The following is a 24,396-nucleotide window of genomic DNA, read 5'->3' as shown; positions in this document are numbered from 1 at the left end:
ATTAGCATGGGAATAGTGTTAATTACATTAATAAACATTTTATTTTAGTTAATTATTGGAAGTTTGAATGATTTTTCAGAAATTTCATTGTTTTTAATGTTAATACTATTTAAAACAAAAAACCGGTTTAAACCAAAAAAACCTGGTTTAAACCAAAAAACCCAGTTTTTTGGTTTTTTTACCAACCCTACTATACTGGGGGTCTGCTGAAGAGCGCAGCCTACGGGGCCCATGTTCCAGGATGTTGGGGGGGGGAGGGGGGGTTCATGTGCTTTATCGGCACCCAAAAGCAATTTCACTGAGGAATACGACGTCTGTTTACGCCAATTTTCATTCTATGCAGACATTATGGCCTTCTACGAACTGAAACAGCAGGGGTCACGTGGCAGCCCTGAGGACACACACAAAATGCTGGTGTCCTTGACGTCAGTAGCCATGACCATCACAATGTCTTTTCTTCCTTCCCAGGAGAACGACTGCCATCTGAAAATGGGGGGGGGACCCTTGTACAATGTTCTTTTCTACGTTTCCGTTTTTTTTTTCTTCGTTTACTTGTACATGTGTATAGTTAAAAAATTTTTTAATGAGAATAGAAGGTACGTAGTTCAAGATATCCGTCCATACGAGTACAAATTGATATGATTGATATTAAAGAGTCCTGTCTATTTTCCTATGGGACATATCTGAAAGAAAAAAATCAAAAAGACCTTTCCACGGGCCCCCCCCCCTTGACTCCCGGGCTCCAGTGCTGGAGACCTGTCAGCCCCCCCCATGTGGGGGCCATGGGTAAAATATACTGTACACTTTGATTAATACTTGAGTAATTTTTAATTTAGACAAACAGAACAACTGTTAGAATAGGCAGCTTTTCTTCATAATAGAACTCTCTATTGCACATTAATTTTACATATACATGAAATTTAATAATTTTAGTGTTTTAATTCTTCATCAGTAGTTCATGATGCAACTACAACGTAATATCGAACACTTTTGACTTTGTAGAGGGGCCCTGGGCAGGGAAAAGTAAACAGAAGACCTCAATTTGGGAAAGAATGTCTAATTTTTTTCAACAAAGATATTTTGTTTAAATTTCAAGCCCTAAATTTGTAGAGCCCATGCAGAAATGAGATCTAGCTCGAACAGTCCCCGACGTTCCAAAAACCTTATTCGTCAAATGAACTTCCCCAGCGTAACTTTCATTACTTAAACTGTTCCGTTTGGGTATATAGGATTTTATGGTGACTTTTAAGCATATGGCAATGCTGTTAACAAGCTCTTTTTTTTAAATGAGAGCCATAAAAATAGTCTGTTCCTCTTTCTCAAACTTTTTCATAGTGATGAGTTAACCGAAATTAGCGACGAGTAAATGAGGGTTTAATAACATTGTTGTCTATGAAAGCTGGAAGGGCCTGAAGAAAAATGATGACTTAACCGGAGTGACGACTTAATGAGGTTTTACTGTATATGCTTGACATCCATATTTTTATGGCATCTTTTCTCAGCCATCTCGTTGGGCATTTTGCCTGTTGTGGCCTTTGTATTTGTATTAGCTATCGCATAAGATTGAGATTTTCATTATCATTCATCTATTTGTTGCTTGACGTTGCAAAGGAAAGATGTGTTCTTACCACACTCTGTTTGCATGGCAAGACCTTAGCTGAGTGTTTTTGTGTAGTGTCGATACCCCATTTTGCCATTTTTCTTTGTTCTCGTGTGATTTTATTGCTATGTTTTTTAGGTCAAATTCTTCTGCGTTGTAATTGTTTTTCTTGATTTGTGTTCAGCACATAATCATAAGTACACATCATAACTTTGCATGACATTTTCATTTAATTTTTTCTTTCCAATTTCTGTTTTGTTTCCTTCACACGAAGTTTTGCCTATTTCTTTTCTAAAATTTTTATCTGATCATGTGTTTTTTTCTTTCTGAATTTTTCATTTCCTTTTAGCAAGATAATGATGATTACTCAGACTCCATACCAGTCTAACACTAATGGAATAACTTCTACAATGTGACAACCAGTACAAAACTGGAATGCCCTTCGAAATGTCAAATTTTTATTTAGACCCATGAAAGCAAAATTTTGATTTGATTTTGAAAAAAAAAATCGTGAAAATAGTAATTAATATGGTAACACGAAAAATAATTTTGAAAAATTTAAAAATCTGCAAAAAACAGTGATAAAAAGCTTAAAATTGACAACTAAATTCTCAGTTTTTATTTATGCATGTCAGACTTCCATCAGTCTTAGCCACCAATAACTAGTAACTTTCATGAGGATAAATGGAATTTTCACTCCCACATTCAAACAGTGAAAGCTTATATATCGTCATTTCGAGTGTCTAGGGGTCAAACAGTGAGAAAAATACTCAAATTTCCTATTTTTGGATTACCTTCAATTTTAATTATCACCTACACAATTCACTTCTTCTGGGGGTAAAATAGCAGTAAATTTCCTCATTGGCAAAAGAACAAGGTTTGCAGATGGTACAAAAGAAAGATTTTTTTTTTTTTTTTTTATTCATTGGTTAAATTATAGAAACTAGTATAATAGTGTGTATTGAAACTCTGCAGATAAACTTTGAAGGGAAGTAGAGAACATCAATAAGACCCATAATTCACATAGGAAAGCATGATCGCGTAAATAGATAAGTGGTGCTGTATGGCAGCACTCCAGATTGGCACCTGGGACTTTCTCATTAAAGCTTGTAAAATCAAATACAAATACCACAGCATGCAAAATGTACAATCAGGTGGCTGAAAGAAGATGCCCATAAAATATGAATGTCAAACATACAAAAATACAGCAATCCAAAATAAAAGAATTATTACAAAAAAAAACTGATGAGACAATATATAACTAATTATGAGAATATATAATACAATGCCCATATAAAAAAAACATGATTTACGTGTCTAAGTATTCATAGCTTCTCAATTCATCCCGTTATGAGCATCATATTTCCTTTTAAACCTGTCAGTTGTGTTAGAATTCACAACCCCTGAAGGTAAGCTATGCCATTTATTTACAAACTTATTGGAGAAAAATTCCCTGTGACACCACAACCTAGAAATGTCCCTAACCAAACAATACTGGTGTTCCCTTGTTGAAACAGTATATTGTTGGTGTATTAAAAAGTCATGGTCCATCCTGTTGAAAATTTTAACCACTTCGATCATATCCCTCCCGACACCTGCATTCTTCATTACATGTTTCATGTGAACATATTTAAAAAAATGAAGTCTCTCTTCATAGCTCAATCCACACATGCCAACAAGAGTAAGCTTCGCTCTTCTCTGCAGCCCTTCAACCAAATCTATGTTCTTCTGCAGGTATAGTCTCCAAAACCTAACTGCATACTGTAATTCAGGACGAACTAAGCCCCAGAAAAGTAGAAGGATCAGTTTAGGATAACAGGAAGAGAACTTTCTAAGAATTAAACCAAGCATCTTATTTGCTTTTTTAACCGCCACTGAACAGTGTTCAGAAAACTTAAGCCTACTACCCTACTAAACCACACATGCACCTCGTCCATATTCCTCTGCGGAACCTCTAACGAATTGGTACATGCAGAAATGTACGTCTACGTGTAATGAAACCTGACGGGAAGTTTGTTTCTGTGTAATGCTTGTTATGTGTAGTGCTGCCACCAGTTTTTCTAACTATGAGTGAAGTGTAATGATTGAATAATTTATCGTTGTAGGCCTGTTGCTCTCTGTGGCGAGACTTTTAATGGGGAGATCGGCTCGCATTTGCGCCTCGAAGTTGGGAACCACAGGAAACAGAAAACCTAAGCCGCTGGAAAATCAGAATTCTCAAATTGGTGATCCTAGTTGCATCTGGAATAGATAGATAGATAGAACCGCTCACAGCCCCGGACTGATGCAAATCCAGATTGCATCTGGAATAGCTTTACCATTCAACTCATAAGTGAAATGTGGGTTGTTCGAACCGAAAGGAGCCACCATGCACTTGTCAAAGCTAAAAGTCATGCTTCACTCATTAGCCCATACTGTGATCATATTCAAGTTTATCTGGAGCATCTCCCTGTGAAGAACATATGTCAACATCATTTTACGAATGCTGAGTTTACAGATATACATCTCATGGCAAGAGAAAAACTCATTATTGCTAATATCTACAAAACTCCAAGTATCCTTGAAAAATTTTGCCAATCCATGCGCCACCGTGTCTTTTGCTTAATAAAAACTTCTTGCATTGTGTTTTTGCTGCGTCTTTGTCTTTTTATCTCCTGCAGGTGGCATTTCTTGACACTTTCCTTGTGAATTTAGTCCAAAATATCTGTCCTCCACCTACACTCAAAGTTTATATTTGGAGTTTTGACACGCATTGTATACATACTCACCATTCAAAATGCGATCTCTTTCTGTCTGATTCTTATTTCCATGTAGACTAGAAGCAAAAAACCTATGTAACAAAAAATTATAAAGCAAAAAGTCATATTCATACATTAAAAAATTTTATTCAATCATCAAAAAATATAATTCACTTGGAGCTAGATGTTGTTTTAATCTTGCCTTACTAAATTTCTATTATGAAATAACTTGAAATTTTAATTACAACACACACATATTATTTTCATACATTCATAAGTTGAATTGTTATCAAGGCTGACAATTAAGTCTTACAAAAACTGAAAGCATTAGCTTTGAGGAATCCTGAATGAACAAACCTTTATGAAACTGGTATAAATAAATACACTGTGATCTTGATGGGAGTTAGATACATAGAAACATCAAACTGTGCCTATTTTGATTAACAAAAGTTAATTTCTTAAGTTATCTGAGTTGGTCATATGAAATTTTACTAAAAAAATCCAACATTTCATGTTTAACAAAAGATGCTGATTGATATCTCATCATGAAATCACATTCCATTCAGGGAATAGCATTATGCTAACCTTTAGTGAAAAGATTCAAGCATAGGCATTGCTAACAAATTGAAAAAGGTAAAAATCCATTAAATAAAGTGATACTATTGTGGTGGACAGAAATGTTATTTGATAATTTTTATACCTAAAACTTGTATAAATATTAACATGCTCATGCAAAGAAAATTACTTCTTTACTCAGATAAAAAAAACCTATGTCACAAGGATTGTTTCCATGTGCTCCACTATAAAATGTCCTATATTGAAACTTTTTATGTACAATATGTCTTATCTTTCAAAACCAGGGTGCCTCATTTAATTTATGAGTGCCAAAAAATGTTTTCATCACAAAAAAAAACTTGATAACTATAAATGACACATGAATGAATGGTACTGTGTTCAATAGAGCATCAAACAAAACATGTTAGAAATATTCATTGACCTTGTATTGATGTCATCAGCTGATAAGCTGGCACTGCGATTTTCAGGCATTAAAATTGAGGAACAGAGTAGCTAAAAATTGGTGTAGCTTTGAACTCTGGTGTGATATCACGTCATATAAGGTGTCGCTTGATTTGTTTCAATGAATTCTACATGTACACGACAAAAAAGAAAAAGCAAATAGGGAATATGTGTAAAAATTGTGTCAAGAGGTTCAAAAATTGTGGTGTGAAGAACTGCAAAAATTGTGGAGTTAAAAATTACAAAAATTTTCTTCCACAAAATGTTGCAACACGTACCATAAATGAATTTAAAATGATCAAAAACACATTTAAAAGAATAGAGTGGCTCAAGAAAGTTCCAAAAAATCCAAAATCACTAATTCTGAATGTCCATCTTATCTGGAGTATCCCAAATTTAAGGAGGCTGAGCATTGTAAGATGATTTTCCCATTACTGGAGCTCCACCAAAGCCCATCTAGTATACAATGCCATAGGCAGATATGAGGGCACTCGCCTCCCCATCCCCCGGAAGGGATGGGTCTGTATCCGCTTATGACCAATGGTGTGGTCAAAGTTGGAAAATAATCAGGAATTCATGATTGTGTGGATATTGACCATCCCTGTGATGATCAGTTTCCAGCTCAGTTAATCAAAAACATGAGAAAATCAGTCATTAAAGCTGGAGCTTGGAGGCTCAGTCCCATATATACACTTTGATATCTCTAAGATGTGAAGTCCAGTCCTTCATTTATCACAGCCACTCATTACAGTAGGATTTGGTGATCAGCAACCACACATTTCAATGTAACATTCCATAATAATCCATTTGGATCTCACTGAAGGTGATGCGAGATGAGCAATGTGTTACTAGCAAAGTGGTTTCTCTGAGCCCTCACAGCAACCCTGGCATTTTGTAGAATGGGTCCGAGCATTTCCTGAGTCTATTCAGAAGTCAAAATATTCTATAGTATTTTGTAGTATGTAGCAATTTTCCCTGCTGTACACACACATGGTTGCACATGCCTAAAATGTCCCGTACACTGAGTTCTTACAGTGCAGAAAAATTTTCTATGCATCATATTCAGGGTGGTCATTAAATAACTTTGCCGATATACGAGCCCCTAGCGGCTGTTAAAATCAACAAATGTGAATGAAATTAAGATATGTGTTTTGAAGTATGCACTCAAAAACAAGGAGAAAAACAAAAAACCCTAGCTCTTATGGTTATGGCCATAGCAACAAAATTTTGAAAAACTAAAATAGCAACACTCACTTTTATGCATTAAGTGATCCATGCCTTGAAAAATCATGGATGGCATTGAAACAATAAACACTGGCACAAGATGCAGACAAAGAAACGCATAGAAACAACTAATGCACAGACCACGTTACTACCCCCCCCCCCCCCATCAGGAAGTGCACCAACCCTTTGGCAAGATTTTCTTGCTTTGCCCATGTCCTATGCCAGCGTTTATGATGCTTCAGTTACTGTTTCAAGACCAATCATTATTTTTCACTGCGCTGATCACTTTGCAATGCAGAAAAGTGAGTGTTGTCATTTGACTTTTTTGAAATTTTGTTGCTGCGATCGTAACCATGTGAGCTGGGATTTTTTAAATGTTTTCCTCTTCATTCTTGAGGGCATACTTTAAAGCATCTATATCTTGAATTTCATTCACATTTGCTGATTTTTTTTTTTTTTTTGTGGCTGCTAGGGGCTTGTATATTGGCAAAGTTATTCTATGACCATCCTGTAGGATGTCATATTATTTTGTCACTCTGCACAGATATCAAAATTCTGCATGCAGAGGAAAAACAGGTCTGTGCAGATTAAAAAACAGGTCTGTGCAGATTAAAAAACAGCACATTTGTATGGAGTAAAAACACCCTTAATTTAGAAATCAAAATATCCTGCAGTATTTTGTGGCTGAAAAATATCTTAAATGAAGCTCAAGTTGAGTACCTCCAGGTTTAAAACACTCAGGCGATTCTGTTTTTCAGCTCTGCTAAGATTTCCTGGAATTTGATATGCGGAACCTTTTTTTTTCTAAAGTTTTCAAAGCTGCATTGAATATATATTTTATTGCGACAACAAATTATCACGTAGCATGTATTCTATGACCTTAAAGACTTGCGACTCTGATCATGAAACAGTCCTGTTAATTTTTTTAAAATAATTTTCTGCACTATATTATATTCTGAATCCCTTGAAGATGCAAAAGTCTATGCAATTGTTACAAAGTCTATAAATTGTCTATGCAAAAATTTTTTGGTTTTAACTAGCATTATGGTTGAAACCACAAGTGTGCTTTGAGTATACCAACTTGTATTTTAAGGAAACAAAAAGTCTCTATTTTCATCTTGCAATCAACTGTTTACCAATTTTGACAAAGATATTAAATAAAAATGTTTAGTTTTGATATTCTTCCTTTTCTAGTTTCTGGCAAATTTTATGGCATTTCAATTGTTATAGAAATGGTAAGCTTTCACATCCGGAGTATTACAATTTTTTTAGTTGATACGGCAGGGTCGAGTGGTTTTGGTGGCGTTTTGTCCACTACTGCAGTGGTATCCTCAAAACAAGAAATGACAGGGAAGATAGCGATGTGACTTCCTTGGAACACAGTAAATTACTAGTACTTCAGTTGGAGATGAAGAAAAATTTGTATCATTTGTGTGACGGGAGATGAATGATATGTTTGCGTTGAAATGACTTTTGATTCATTACATGATGTTCAGAAGCTTCTAATTTACATCAGAGTTCTGGATTCAAAAGTGTTAGTTTTGTTATTGTCTTGATATTGGTCTATTGTAAAACTAGCTTCCATGTCTTACTTATATATAAGTGTAATCCTTCTTCTCTCCTATTTAAATTTTCTTTGCATTTATAAACCTGAATTGTTTAACAGTTCAGACAAGGGTAGTACTGTGATACGGAAGAAACAACAACCAGTTCCAAGACACACCATCTTCTCTCCTCAACATTCAGTAGCAAGGCATTGGCAACCTCTTGTCCAAATTGTACTATTATTTTCATCTCAACAGTAAAGCAATAATGATTTATGAACACAAAGAAAACAGGAAGAAAAAAAAATTATCTTAAGTAAGATATGGCTGCCAGTTTTACAAAAGATCAGATCAAGACAATAACAAAACTAACATTTGAATAAAGATCTTATGTAAATTAGAAACCTTTGAACCTCACCAACCAAGACCTGACATGTCATACCAACACCAATATGTCACTCATCCATAACACCAATGATATAAACTCCTCTGCATCTCTAGCTGAAGAGCCAGTAGTTCATGGTCTTCTGAGATCACATACTCTCCTTGTCCATTGACTCTAGCACTGAGCATGTCTCAGCACTGGTGGAAGAAACATGTGCCACCAAAACCACTCGGCCACAGCATAACAACCCGAATAGTTTGTAATAATTCATAAAACTGTCATACATATGTATACCTTTCATGGTTCAAGTATGTTTTTATTTCATCCACACGCTTTCTAGTTGCTGCAAATATAATTGTCTGGAAAGAAAAATGTGATCATTAAGCACAATACATATTTAAGAACATGTCTAGACACTGAAACCTAAATATCATTTCAAAGCCAGTGTAATAAACAACTTACTGAAACACAAATACTTTACTTGCAGAAAAGCATATTTATTTTTTTTCATTGGACAAAACACGTTACAAAATACAAAAGAAAGACAGATGACAAAACAAAAATGCACAAAAAATAAACAAAGCTAAACCAAAATGGACATACACATACAACCACTTTGTAACCTTCAAGGGGCTGCTTGTCATTCCAGAAGGTTAAAAATATTTTTTTTTTTTTATCTCGTCTTCTCTCTCTCTCTCTTCTCAATTTCAATATACAGTAGTACTTCAACTAATATGTATTTAATTATCATGCAATTTCAGTTATGAGTGAAAATATTAGCTAAAAATGCCTGAACAAGTGTACAAATATTTAACTAACAATCACACCACACACTTTATAAAACTCATTCAACACAAAAAGGTCATAGCTCTTTGGACTTAAAAAAATTAGTGAAAGTGCCATAAGTGGCCACCTCTATTCTGCGGCCAATTTCTCCTCCCAGCCAGTTTTTCTTGGAACAAACAATAGGCTCCATAGACATAATACAAAAATCACCCCTATTCTGCAGCCACCTCGGTATGTGGTCAGCGGCTACTTCCTTATAGATAAGAGTTGAAAAAACACGTTTTTGTGTTTTCTTCCTTCCCAATGCATTCAGAGCTGATAGTTCTCTTTGTATGACCTTATAATCTTTATATATCACCATGAATACCTTTTTGGATCAATCTGGTTTTCTATTTATGAATGACACTATCAGGCTGGAAACATTTGTAAATAGGATGATAGGCTGATGCTATATGGTTGCTACTAGCTGATGAGACAGTTTAAAATTTTGCTCCAGAGGTGACAGAGTAAACCAGACAAATAACCTATGATCTGTACTGAATAAGTGAAGGATGTGGAAACTTTTTCACTTTTTAGCATGCAGAGATTCAGTAGAACAACAGTAAGGGAGTAAAAGAAATGTGAGGAAAGAACATGTAATGAACAGATCCCTGATAATACAGATTAAGGAATTTATCGGATGATCTGGTATTTCAAACTCAGTAAAAAAAGAGGGATTATCATTATATCGAGAGGCAACATTATCATCACGTGTTCATCAAAATTATGCTGCTGTTGGCATCTTTTTTTAAATCGGCATAGTTAGTACCACTAAAAATTGCACTTTTGAATATTTATTCACTGTAAAATATTTTAATTGATTAGCTGATAAAAGAAATTCAGTTAGATGTATGTATGCCCTGAAAAGAGGTACATCATAATACACTTTGATGTATCACACAAAAAATTGCGATACTGAGCACTTTCAGTGATTAAGTGATGCCCAATACCGATATTATTAGACATCCTCGAAAGAACTTAAATATAGGAGACGGAAATATATATCAGACTTAAAAAAATATACTGAAAGATATTTCGAATGAAAAATAAACAAAAATAACATTATAGTGGTTTCAAAATCCTCCTAAAATATAACGTTACAGAGGAGCTTACCATAGTGAAGGTTATCATTGTATCAAGAAAAGTTTAACATTAGAGGTGATTCCAAACAAAATATGGGGAAAATACTGTTATAGAGGGATTTATCATTATATCAAGTATTGTAGCGAGGGTTTACTGTACATGTATCTGTTTTTTTGGTTGAGGGATTATTAATAAATTGAGCGCAAGATTTTTTGTGACCCCCAAAATGTATTTTTTCTGCCATATAGCCTCTATCCGGCGGTCTTATGGAACACCAAGTGGGTGGCTGTCTTAGAGGAGTTTCACTGTATTTCTTTCTATGCTGATTCTATTCAGCATAGAATTCAATGTACTATATTCTATAAATATAAACAATATTTTTCAATTCTTATTTAAAATTAATTTAATGTTAAACTCCTCTTGATGCAAGGAAATCCTTTGCTACAAATCATTCCAGAACAATAATTTTAAAACCACAGCAATAATGTCTTTTATAATGCATTGAAAATTACACATAATTCATTATTGATCACCTCTCTATATTTTGTTCTTCAAAGGGCACTAGTAGTATCAGTATTTTGCACCACCTTCTCCCAATATTTTTTATACATTTTGTACAAAACCAACCCTTTAAATCAGTGGTGTCCCACCTTTTACCCATAATGTCTAGGTCAGAAATCTTAGGCCGAACACATACTGGGGATGTGAGCGGAGAGGTACGAAATAGCGGCGAAAACAAATGTACTGTTTTGTTCTGCGCCTCACATACTCGGGCAGCGAGACGAGGAGGAGAAAGAGGCAGCTCAAGAGGTACGCGACTCTTTCAAGCCGGTTTGTTTTCATCGCGAGGTAAAATCAGACACTATTTGGGGATTGGTCAGTTTTCTCCCCTTTTTTTTTCTCCTCACTCTCTTGGAAAAAAAAGAGAACTTCTGAGGGGGGGATCATCATCATCATCACACCCATTTGGTTTGGAGGGGGTGTTTCGGATGTTTTTCCACTTTTGGCGCTCTCTCTTCTTTTCGATTCCCATTGTGCTTAACCCAATCTATCCTAATTTAAAAGTTTGACGATTGTTGTGGTAGCATTTTACGGATTAATTACCCCGCCATTTTTTTAGACGTGAATATTTTTCAAAATTTTACTGGGACTAACGTAGATATTGCGTAAATTTCCGCCCATCCCATTGCGCTTTTTGCATGGAAAACTACACTATGTGCAAGAGAACTTCCTTCTGACGAACGAACAGTTCTGCAACTAGGAAGGGGGGGGTCTAGGTCAATTCGTCGCGTTCAACTTGTCGCAGGACAATTCGTCGCATTCAATTTGTCGCAGCGTCAATTCGTCGCGGTACAAACTCGTCGTGGTACAAATTTGTCGCAGACTCATTTCGTCGCGGTACAAATTTGTCGCAGGCTCATTTCGTCGCAGTACAAATTTGTCGCAGACACATTTCGTCGCGGTACAAATTTGTCGCAGGCTCATTTCGTCGCGGTACAAATTTTTCGTAGACTCATTTCATCGCGACAAATTTGAATTTCTTTAAAATTCATGTGTTTGTTGTGATCTTATAAATAGGGTAGCTGCTTTAGGCGTAAAAAATGGAACTAATTTTTTTTCCTCATTTATTGGAAATGTTCTTCCTTCCCATCTGTTTTAATTTTTAACAAATGAAGGAAAATATTCATTGAAGTCATTAAATTTTTAAAATTTAATTTTTACCATATAAGCCGCATTTCTGTCGGGATTTCCATTTCTCGCAGTGAGGGATGTTGAAGAGCTCACCCAAATAAAAAATTGAGATCAAATAAATTTTTAAATTTTAATTTCCACCGTATAAGCCGCATTTCCCACTTTTTGTCGGGATTTCCATTTCTCGTAGTGAGGGGCGTTGGGAGCTCACCCAAATAATAAATTGGGATCAAATAAATTTTGAAAATTTAGTTTCCATCGTATAGGCCGCGGTTCCCGCTTTCTATGTATCCATGCAGAGAATATATCTTTAAGGAATTTTTTATGACAACGTATCTAAGTTTTATGTAACAGCTGCGAAAAGTATTATTTTCAAATTATTTTTTTGCAATGCAGTGTACATTTCAAATCACTTTGTATTATCACACCGAAATAATATTCAAACAGTCCGACCATAGGCACCAGAACTGGGGGCTGATGCCATTTGAGGCTCCCCCCCCCCTCCAACTCCACTAACTCATGAATATACAATTCAATGCACCCTTTCGCCGCCTGAGTACGGGTTTGAGTCCCTTATGAACGGAATGAATGGCGATTTTTAGCCCCCCCCCCCACCACCTCCTCAATGTTTCCTTCATGTCGGCACCTTTGACTGGCCAAAGATGCCGGAAGTGTTTGGAACTTGTGGGTTCTTGTCTTGATCTTTAAGTAGGAAATTTTGATTTCTGAATCATTTCTCTGGGTGATCCTACCCATTCCATAAAGTACCCTGGGCACCAACAGCATCTCTGTCACCACTGCAAATGTCAATCGATTTTTGATTTTTTTTTTTCAACTCTAAAGTAACAACTCTCGAGTAAAAAGAATGAAATCAGACTTTTAATTGGCCCATTGTATGTAACTTCATGTACATGACACTCGAAATTAAAATTATAATATCAATTACATTTAAAAATTTAACTTCATATAAAAGTTTAATTATATTTGAAAATTCAGTTATAAAAATTTGAAATGTTAAATAATTGATTTTTGCTGTGATAAAATTTCAATATCATGTGGAAAAATTTCGGTTTGTATGATATTCCCCCAAATTACAGTGAGCCTTTCTTTAACGATAAATTTCTATCTGCCCCATGGGCTCCAGAGTTCCCCCCCCCCTTCGAGAGTCACCAACATTTACCATTACAGTATCTCCATAAGAACCCAAAATATTTAATTAATTAATAATTCAATTAAATTAATATTTCATTTTCACCGTATAAGCCGCACTTCCCGCTTTTGTTGGGATTTCTATTTCTCACAGCGAAGGGAGTTGGGCGCAGATCAAGGGTGGAAACGTACAGTGCGTATGAATGACGATTCGATGAAGTTTTCATAGTGCCCACAGGATGAGCACCGACAAAGGCAATGTAATCACCAATAAGAAAGATGACTATGGGTCTGTCGCATACATATAAACTGAAGAGCCAAAAAAACTGGTACAGGCATGCGTATGCAAATAAAGAGATGTGGAACCAATCGGAGTACGGCGCTGCGGTCGGCAACGCCTATATAACACAACAAGTGTCTGGAATAGTTGTTAGATCGGTTACTGCTGCTACAATGATAGGTTATCGAGATATAAGTGAGTTTGAACGTGGTGTTATAGTCGGCGCACGAGAGATGGGACATAGCATCTCGAGGTAGCGATGAAATTTGGATTTTCACGTACGACCATTTCAAGAGTGTACCGTGAATATCGGGAATCCGGTTAAAAATTAAATCTGCGACATCGCTGCGGCCGGAAAAAGATCATGCAAGAACGGGACTGACGAGAATCATTAAACGTGACAGACGTGCAACCCTTCCGCAAATTGCTGCAGATTTCAATGCTGGGTCATAAACAAGTGTCAGCGTGCGAACCATCCCACGAAACATCATCGATATGGGCTTTCGGAGCCGAAGGCCCACTCGTGTACCCTTGATGACTGCACGACACAAAGCTTTACGCCTCGCCTGGGCCCGACAACACCGACATTGGACTGTTGAGGACTGGAAACACGTTGCGTAGTCTGACGAGTCTCGGTTCCAATTGCTTCGAGCTGATGGACGTGTACGAGGACGTGAATGAGGTTTATCTTAAAATCCGCTGAGCTGGAACACTGTCATACTCATGACAGTGTCGTCTTCAGGACAGTGGGATGGGGCTTCTAATATATATATATATATATATCTGGGTGGCGGGTAAGCTCGAGCCACCTCTGGAACCCCTGTTTCGAAAGTTAATATATATTATTGCAATAGTAGTAGCGCAATATTACTGCAATGTCCTGTGTTAGATTAGAATATATATCCTTCTGAACATATTGTAATATCCCTTTTTCAGAAATCCGCTCTAACAACAGTAGTTCGTTTTTCGGAATAACAGTGGATGTAAAGTTTCGCTATTGTTCGTCAGCGAAACCCTTTGTTCTAACAGAAAATACTCGATTTCATCATACCAACACGCTGTACTTTTCTTTCTGAGATTTTAATAACTCAGACCACATAATAAAACAAAACTCATGTGTACAAAAAACTACCACACATTTAGTCACAATTTCATTGACCATCGCCTTTCTCCACCCCCTCTTACTCCTACGGATTTATGGACAGCCCTGCAGGATTCATGGTGTCAATTACCTCCAGCACGACTTCAGACATTAGTCGAGTCCATGCCACGTCGTGTTGCGGCACTTCTGCGGGCTCGCGGGGCCCTACACGATATTAGGCAGGTGTACCAGTTTTTTTGGCTCTTCAGTGTAATATAGCCATTAATCTTATGTTTATAATCAGTCGCATATCTTTGGCTGGTTTGTTTGTGTGGTTGTAAGTGCGGCTTATACGGTGAAATTAAATATTAATTTAATTGAATTATTAATTAATTAAATATTTCAGGTTCTTATGGAGATACTGTAATGGTAATACTGTAATGGGCAGATAGAAATTTACCGTTAAAGATAGGCTCACTGTAATTTGGGGAATATCATACAAATCGAAATTTTTCCACATGATATTGAAATTTTATCACAGCAGAAATAAATTATTTAACATTTCAAATTTTTATAACTGAATTTTCAAATATAATTAAACTTTTATATGAAGTTAAATTTTTAAATGTAATTGATATTGCAATTTTAATGTCGATGACCTTTCTGCATTGACAAAAATTAATTATTTTCAATTAACTGCGTGTACACTTTTGTTCATGTTTTTATTTCACGTGTAAGACAAAAACCTACATACAAGCTCGCGTGGGACATGTACAGTGAAGAATCGACGGTTGGACGAATTGATTCTGCGCTGTAATATATAAATTGACGTCAAGACGAATAGACACGGTGGCAAACTTGTACAGCTACGAATCGGAGCTGCGACGAATTTGTATCGCGACGAATTGGAGTTGCGACAAATTTGTACCGCGACGAATTGAAGTTGCAACAAATTCGTACCGCGACGAATTGGCGCTGCGACAAACTTGTACCGCGACGAATTGGCACTGCGACGAATTTGTACCGCGACAAATTGAGGCGCGACGAGTTGATCGCGACAAGTTGAGTGCGACAAATTGACCGGCTACGGGAAGGGGGCAGGGGGGGGGTATGGTTTCCCGGGCGTAGTATCAGAAGGGGCGCAAATTCCATCTTTTCAATTGTCCCTGAATAGTTTTTAATAACAAACGTACTGCCATGGGACATAGGCACCAGAACATGGCAATTAATAATGCGGGGCACTGCACCCTTCTACATACGGGCTCGAGGCTCACCACGGAACGACTGGCAACTTTCAGCCCTCTCAATGTTTTTCATGCCCACGCCTTTGCCCTGGGCTGCAAAATGTAAAGGGTGGCAAATTTTTGTCGGAAATTGGAAAACCACTAAAAGATCATAAGTTATATACCATTATAAATCATTATGCAGTCGCTGGGGCGGAAAAATCATTTCTTCCCCACAAAGACATCAAAAATCTTTTACAAAGAAAACTATCTATGTACTGTCTATACCAGCAGTTCTCAACCAGTGCTCCACGTGCACTGGTTGAGGGGGGGGCTCAGCGTTCACTCGATGAAAGTAAAATGAACCAGTAAATTTTATGACCAAATGAAAAAAAAAAAAAACGTAGCGTACGGGGCTCCGTCGTAGAAATTATATAGGGGCTCAAACTGAAATTAAAAAGGGCTCCGTGACTCAGAAAAAAGGTTGAGAATTGCTGGTCGACACTAATTTTCTACTCAATATTGAACATGTTCTTAGAATTTCAAGAAAAAAATTTGTAGAGATTTTTCCAGGAACGTCATTTCAACGTTTTCCAGGGTAGGGGGGGGGGGGAAGGCAAAGAAAGAAAACACACATGAACTCAATGTATGTATATCTACTCTATAATATAAAACACAAACTCGAAAAGTGCGTTTCTAAGCAACCGAAATTAATGACGATTTTATGTTACGGAAGTGGGTGACGTTTTTTGAGTGGCGGAAATCTGTTACGTTTTTCTGTTACGGAAATCGGTTACGATTTTGGGTCAAGTATTCATTTAACTCTAGCAGCTTTTCAGGGCTAGTAGCTTTTCAGGGGCCCTCTATGGTTAATTTATAGTGTGAAAAATCAAAAAGTGATAAGAATCGTTCCGGCCCCTGTCAGCCCTGCCCTTGTGAGGGGGGGGGGGGGTATGTCGAGAGGTATAATATACATATAACACCAGTGCTCCCAACACATAGGGTCGGGGTACCCGGGGGATTGCACGTATACCTTAATGGGGAAGTTAATAGGTTTGATTTCCAGGGCCCTTGATGGATCTCGTTGTTTTCTTGCTGCTTTAACATTGAAAAATTTGCGATAGCGGAAGCCCAAGATATATCCAGTCTGCGGACCCCATAAAATTTGCGAATTCGGTCACGGGTAACTGAGGGGGGGGGGCTGGAATTTATTCGTTGGTAAAATGAATACAAATGAACATTTGCCGTGGCACTCACAGGGGGGGATGTATGACAAGCTCCGAGTCAGAGGACCGTTTCATTTTGGGAGCCAGGATGAATCTCATTTTTTTCTGTTATTTAACATTTTAGAATTTGCAACAGCGAAAGCCCGAGATAAAGCCAATCTGGGGGCTCCACTAAAAGTATGCGAATTGGTGTCCCAGGTAATTGGTTGGGGGCCTTGGACTTTATTCGTTGGTAAAATGAATACAAATGAAAAAAAAATTTTCATGGCACTGGCAGCGGGGAATGACCAACAAGCTTCCAAGTTGGGGCCCCATGTTTACAGGTTTCATTTTGGGGGCCCTGGATGAATCTCATTCTTTTCTGTCGTTTAACATTGTGAAATTTGCAACACATCGATAGCCCGAGATAAATCCAGTCTGGGCCCCGCTAAAATTCAGTGAATTGGAGTCTGGGGACCCCATGGGCAAGTTTTCTGGGGGTACTTGATGAATCACATTTGTTTTATGTTGTTTTATTATTGTAAAATTCGCTTCTTCAGTAAGCTGGTGCTTTCACATGTCCCTTTCCATAACGCTGATGAAGTGCGACGAAATAAACAAGACTTGTTGTGATGAGAAAGGGGGTGGGGGGTTGGCCGCCAAAGGCTGCAGGGGCACAGAGCCCCTAGTATATATATATTTTAGTATGTATATATACCATTTTTATTGTATTTTCAAAAGCTCCCCTCCCTCGAATGGCGGCCCTGGATTTGTCAATACGTTGATGGATTAGCAGGGGTTCTCAAACTGTGCGTGCCAACCTTCGTCAGGGGTGCAGCTTCGCAGTGGTCCTGACAAAGGTTTTTCAAAGAAATGCTTTGCTTACAACTGCTCTTCACATAGGCGTACGTACGGCAGAATTTTCTCGGGGAGGTGGGTTCAAATTTCTTTTTCCTTCTGGGGGTTTTACGTTTTTTCCGGCAAAATAACACTATAATCTTGGCTTAGGTGGGTGGGGGGGGGGGTTTAGATCCCCAAATCCCCCCTTTGCGTATGCCAATGGCTCTTCATAAGGGAAATGGGTGTCGCGGGTGGAAAATGTTTGAGATCCCGTTTTTTAGGAAAACGAATAAACACCGTGATGATTGCTCATCGCTTACTGACATTGTCGAAACATGGTTTCTGTTTTTTCTCTTTTATTTTATTGTACTGAATATCTATTATTTCCGTGGATTTGAATTGGAATGTCGTGTGTTATGAAAGAGGCACAAGATTTTTTTCTGTTGCAAATAATGAACATCTCACACACAATACATATTTCTGTATTTCTTAAAAAATCGAAACCAGTTGATTGCAGCATCCGTGCGTTCATTGAAATTGGTTATGCACAGAACATGCCGGTTATAAGCAGTGCCGTCATAAGGCATGGGCCGACCAGGGCAAGGACCGTGGGACCTCAAGATAAAAAAGGCTTCACAAAAGTGAGATGTGGTTGAGATTTTCGGGAATTTGCCTGGTAGGGCCTCAGAAAAATCCTTTGGCCCTTGGGCCCATGATGCTCTTAAGACGGCCCTGCATATAGGAGTTATCTGTAATTCTGGGATTTCATAAATAATGAATCCACACTGATAATTTGTGCTTAACCACCACGTATGCATTTATCGCTAATAGCAATCATTTTCATAATGATACGCTGGCCATAAAAAAATTACGGTTTCATCATCGAGGTGTATGGATAACTTCTCACTTCATCTCATTAACTGTGATATTTTCTTTTGAAAGTATCGAAATTAGCTTCTGCGGATTGTAGGCATGTATTTTTGTTCAGTGTCTAACTAATTGTATTGTCTCTCTATCTTGATTGAAGTATAATTATTTCAATCTTTATACATATTGTGCAATAATATTCGAAACAACGGTTTGATACAAGAAGTCATTAAAAACATATATAAACAGGACTTGTAGTCTTTTGAGGATTAACGCGTTTATTGCAGCGTTTCTCAACCTTTTTTGACCCACGAAGCCCTTTTCCGGTATGTAATTTCTATGGCGGAGCCCAGACACCTATTTTTTTTATTTATTCATCAAAGTTTCTGACTTATTTTTATTATTCAAAAATATTAATTATTTTTTTCAAATTTACTGTTTTTTTTTATTTATTTTCCTCGAGTGGCCACGGAACTCCTAGGAGTTTGCACGGGGCACTGGTTGAGAACCGCTGGTTTATCGGAATCCTCCAATATTGCCAAACTGATTGATTTGGCATGAACAGGCTGGTAGGGTTACTAGTTGGCGAGATGTCACGTTTCCCGCTCAAAGGCTTTTCTTCTTTACCCTTCAGAACGCCTGCGGTTATTTTCACTCTCCTTTGCCTCCTCAGTATGTTACGGGACATCGATGCTGATCTCGATGTTTTCTCTTTTGAAATCGCTCTCTTTGTTAACTCCCCAGTATGTGTTCGGCCTTAGGTGTGCTACTCTCTAATATATAAATATTTGCATGTATCACTCATTTTTTTAGCATTATTTGCATTTATTCTTTCAAGAATTCACGTATTTTAAATAAATATCCCAGTGTCTCATAAAACTTTAATTAACTTGTTCTTTTTTCCCTTTGAAAATTGTTTTTATGAACTTGTAGGAGAAAAATAGAAAATGTTTTAAGACTTTAAATATAGGCACTGAATCATGGAGTATAGGTTGAAACTTGTCAAAACAATTTGAAATAAGATAAAACCCTTTCTGCAAAATTTTTATTGCCTGGCTTCTGTCAATTTCTTGACCATATCTTCATCAATCTTTTCCTGACTTGCCAGCATGTGATCATGGCTCTATTCAGAAACATACTTGCCTGTCAACATATTGTCTCTGGACAATAAATCTATCCTGGACCTGGCCTAGTTCTTTTTGGGATTTTTCAAACTCTCTTTTGAGAGTTTTATATCTCTTTATCTTCCATGAGGCTCTTGAAACTTCACTCCATCTTTGACTCATTGTGTTCTCTTTTGGATTTTTTCAATCTTTTCTCTTAAAGTTTTTTATTCAACATCTGCACCTCCTCTTAACTCTTGAATAACTTCCTTCATCTTGAGTTTTGTCCGTGGTATGGACATAGTTCTCCTTTCACCAAACAGTGCCTCCACCCCATTGGTCATTTAGTGTCAGTCGTCCTGCCCAGACCATGCAGAGATAGGGAGTCGGATCCCTACAGGAGTTTAACTTAGCATTTGATTTGCACTAGCGCTTAGTTTCCATGGTCGTTAAGGACCTTAAAAAAAAGAAATTGAAATAGACTCTCACCCGTTGTCTCAAGTTTCCGTTTGCTTTGTTAGTTTCCCATATCTATTCAACCCATGGCACCTGGGGCCCAGTTGAGTAGAAAAGTTTTTTCCCCTTTCAATACATGACATTGCTTGAACAGACATTCTAAAATTAAGCTAGAAGGTCAGGGGTCCTTGGATGTAACTAAGGTTTATGACGTGAAAACATCTTTAAAATTGATGCCGGGTGTGGGGAGGCAACCGCACTCAAATGAGTGACAGTTTTTGTTGTAATAATTTCAACTCAACTAAAAACATATATAGCAAAGCCATTTTGGTCTCATTTTAAAGAGGCAGGGTGAAAATTTGTAGCAGTATCACTTTGACATTCATGGCAGCTAGAGGTTGCTGACAGCATGCAAAATGAACCCACTATTTTAGACGTATGTGTTATAACATATCTTGAGTTCTCCAAGTCTGTATCTCAAAAACTCAAAATATACAAGGCTGTGAATCTGAAAAAGTTTGAAAATTTCCAGATTTTCTTAAAAGGCTGTAGTATATGAGGGCAAAGTACAACCAGAATTACAAAAATCAGACATAATATGTAGAGCACAAAATGGGAAAGAGAATAACACCAAAAAAACACCAGGCCTGAACCAAAAACCAATGCACAGTACTGTCCTGAATATAAAAAGTGATGCCTTAAGTCCCTTGGCTGCAAATTACATTTGTCAATAGCCATTTTGTATCTGGCATGTGATACACTTATCCTTATGCATTTTTGGTTATAGAAACCGAATCTGTCCTTAAAAAAGAGCTAAAACACAAGGTTTTAACATAATTTATATTTTTAGAATTTTTCAAGGTTTTTTTTGTGTTGTTTGCATCCTTTATTTCATGCCATATGCCGGTATACATTTATAAAATTGAACCATACATTATAAAATTAATAGAAGGACCTGAATGCAATTTAAAGCTTTTGCAATTAAGACAAGATGAAATTTTGAGTTCTAGGTCGAAAAAATGTAAAGATAGAAAATGTAACTGGAAATGTTAGCTGAAGAAACAAAGATTTCTAATTTTAGATCATGATGTAACAGCTTTTCTACGTGCGTGTGTACCAGCATAAATGAACTGGTGATAGGAAATGGATGTTCAGCATAACAGAAGGGGTGACTATTTATTGACTCAAAATCAGTTTTAAAGCAGTATTATTGCATAATGGCTACAAGCTTCCTTCTTTGCCTATGACTTAGTGCAGTGGGCATAAGAGAAACATATGAAAGCATGACTCTGATATATCTGATTGTCTCCAGTAGCATTGAAAAGGATAATATAAAAAAAATACTATACTGGTTTGAGAGCTGTGTACGAACATTTTACCACCACTTCATATCAAGTTTGGCCTAATGAAGAATTTTGTAACAGTTTCTTAAAAGGGTCAGGCTTTTGATCATTTGAATTAAATATTTCTTAAATTCAGAGAAGGCAACCTAAAATACAAAGGACACAACAGAGAAAATGCCTAATGAGGTGGCTGAAAAAAGATGCCCATAAAAAATATGGATGTCGAATATGAATCTATATAAAATATATATATATATATTTGTTAGACCTCAAATCAAGAAACTGTTGAAAAATCCAACTTTCAGTACCAACCTGAGCAATCATGAATTAGCTGCTTGGTCCTCTTTCAAATGTTTTCTTGGCAACAGAAAAGGACGATAACTGTTTCCATAGTGCATAATTAGTTGGACAACAACAAGAACATGAGATGCAAGATGTCAATAAAAATTCAATCTTTTACACTGATTTCTTCCCAAAAATGTTGGATGCTTTAGAGATGAATAATGCAAACATTTTTAGAGACATTCTCATTAGGAAGCATTGTTATAGAGGACATTAGAACTTAGAGTTGTCACAGAATAGAGAGGATTTCAAGTTTTTCAGAGCAGAGATCCACATTCTGCTGAGCTTCATCTCCCTTCTCTCTTTGATTGTACAAATTTTGTTTAGATATTTCAATGGCTTCTCTGTACATTAGAGGAAAGAAACTGTCTTCATTTTGCCAGCATCTGAGTCTCAGAGGCTTTGATTTTATTGTCATTGAATATGTTTGTATGCACAACTACGGTCTCAACATTGGTCATTGATTCTATGGTAATAATGTTCCCCTTGAGTGAGCCTCTAAAATAGTTGTTATTAATCTTTTTACTGGACTTCACCTCCATTAAACTTTGATTCACATCTCACACATTCCCAGTAAACTTAAATTTACATTTACTCATCTTGTTATATGATTGCATCATGAAACATTTTCCAATTCTATTTTCTCTCAGAAATACCCTCCTAAGAACCACTATAACTTTAGAGTTATATTTTAGAAAATATGGCAAAACTCCTGTATAATGATTATTGTCTATATAATAGTATTACTCTCTGGTTCTAAAACACTTCCCATAGAGTTTTGATATATTATATCTCTAATGATAAATCCTGTATAGTGATACTTCCTACAATCCCTTGAGTATCATTATATGGGAGTTATACTGTATATATAAGTGATACATTGCTTATCTAGAGAAATACTGTAATTTGTGCCAAACATTTGAAAAAAAAAATGTTGACTATTAGGCCATCACAAAATTTTGTAAGGAATTTTTTTCATGAAACTAATAAGTACATTGAAGGAGTCTCACTATCTATTCTTGTCACAATTAATTTCACATACAAACTGAAGGTCATTTGTCCTAGATATTGTGATTGGAACACTGTCAATTCTACTTTCACAAGGAAATGTGCAATTAAGGTGGTTGCATACAACTATGCAATAGTTTTTGGTTATGTTACAACCACCTGGCACTAATGTGGTTGTCATTTTATATGCATAAAATAACTGTGCTATAAAAAAATCATATGAGCAAATTATAACTGATGATGCAAATACATATAAATACCTTGTAATCATTAGTTTCCATGATATCTGTCATAAGTGTAACCAATCTAATTGAAAAAAAAATTAAATTAAAAATTTAAGTCTCAATTGGAAGCAAATATTTTAGATTAAAAGGTTCTGAAAATACTAAAGTTAAAAGTAGTTTCAAAACAAAAATAGATAATATGAATTTTAAAAACCATTTACTTTTGAAACTTCTCAGATTCATCAATGATATCAACTATTTGTGTGATATTATGATTCGCTGTAAGCTGGGTTGCACCAATGTTGACTTGAACGAAATCCATCAGGAAATCTCTGGCTAAATGGCGAACTGCATGGGGCCAAGTAGCACTAAACATCAATGTTTGTCGATCAGACTTGGAAAAAAAATAATCAATATTAAAATATTGGTGCAATTATCTATATGATATGGTTTTTTTTTCACTGCAGCACATTGTGAGTGCACATTTTTCAGTTTGCAGGTTATATTTCACTAAGAATTACTTTTGTGGACTGTATAAGAGCTAAATTGATAAACGAGTGTCATTCATTTTACAATATACTGAGTGAAATAGGGATGAAGACTGTGCATAGTTTAGTACATGAAAATGGGTATTAGCCATTATAAGATAATGCTCAAAATTATGGCTGGACATTGTATGAAACTAGAAGGATCAGAGAGAGAAAGTTTTCAGACTGATTCAAATTATATTTTTACTATAATCTATTCTATAAGATATGTTGTGAATGAGCTGTTCAATTTGTTTGCTAAGGAACTAAATGTACCATATTGTATTACGTACTATGTTTACCAGGGGTGGTAAAAAAAAAACAACTAAAAAACAATGTTTTTTTGTTTCTCAGCCACCTCGTTGGGCATTTTGCCTGTTGTGGCATTGTATTTATATTAATAGCATTTACTTCAAAAACAATAAAATTTCTGAAAAATCATTCAAACTTCTAATAATTAATTGAAATAAAATATTTATTAATGTAATTAACACAATTCCCACATTAATTAATCTATAAATATTGCTTACATTTTAATAAAAGCCAACTTTTGCAATTTAGTTATTTCATAACCTAACTCAAGGAAATACTTTGTGTTTGAGAATTCTCAATGTTATTACTAACCCTATAATAAAGATGT

General features: G+C 36.3%; 1 protein-coding gene across 1 annotated transcript in view; it reads right to left on the bottom strand.

Moving 5' to 3' along the window:
* LOC149084947 (uncharacterized) overlaps positions 1–24,396 on the bottom strand; it is a 97,892-nt gene that overhangs the window by 22,818 nt on the left and 50,678 nt on the right. The window contains exons 8-11 of the mRNA XM_089232692.1: positions 23,451–23,623; positions 23,266–23,311; positions 8,803–8,867; positions 4,369–4,430 (exon numbers count right to left, since the gene is read on the bottom strand). Coding sequence (XP_089088818.1) covers positions 4,369–4,430; positions 8,803–8,867; positions 23,266–23,311; positions 23,451–23,623 — 346 coding nt within the window. The remainder of the gene's footprint in view (positions 1–4,368; positions 4,431–8,802; positions 8,868–23,265; positions 23,312–23,450; positions 23,624–24,396) is intronic.

The sequence above is a fragment of the Pholcus phalangioides genome, unplaced genomic scaffold (assembly GCF_987345545.1).
Source record: "Pholcus phalangioides strain wild (caught in Gottingen) unplaced genomic scaffold, Ppha-v1.0 ptg000007l_1, whole genome shotgun sequence".
Classification (NCBI taxonomy): Eukaryota; Metazoa; Arthropoda; class Arachnida; order Araneae; family Pholcidae; genus Pholcus; species Pholcus phalangioides.
Note: the sequence above shows the minus strand (reverse complement) of the source record. Positions and strands in the feature narration are given on the sequence as shown.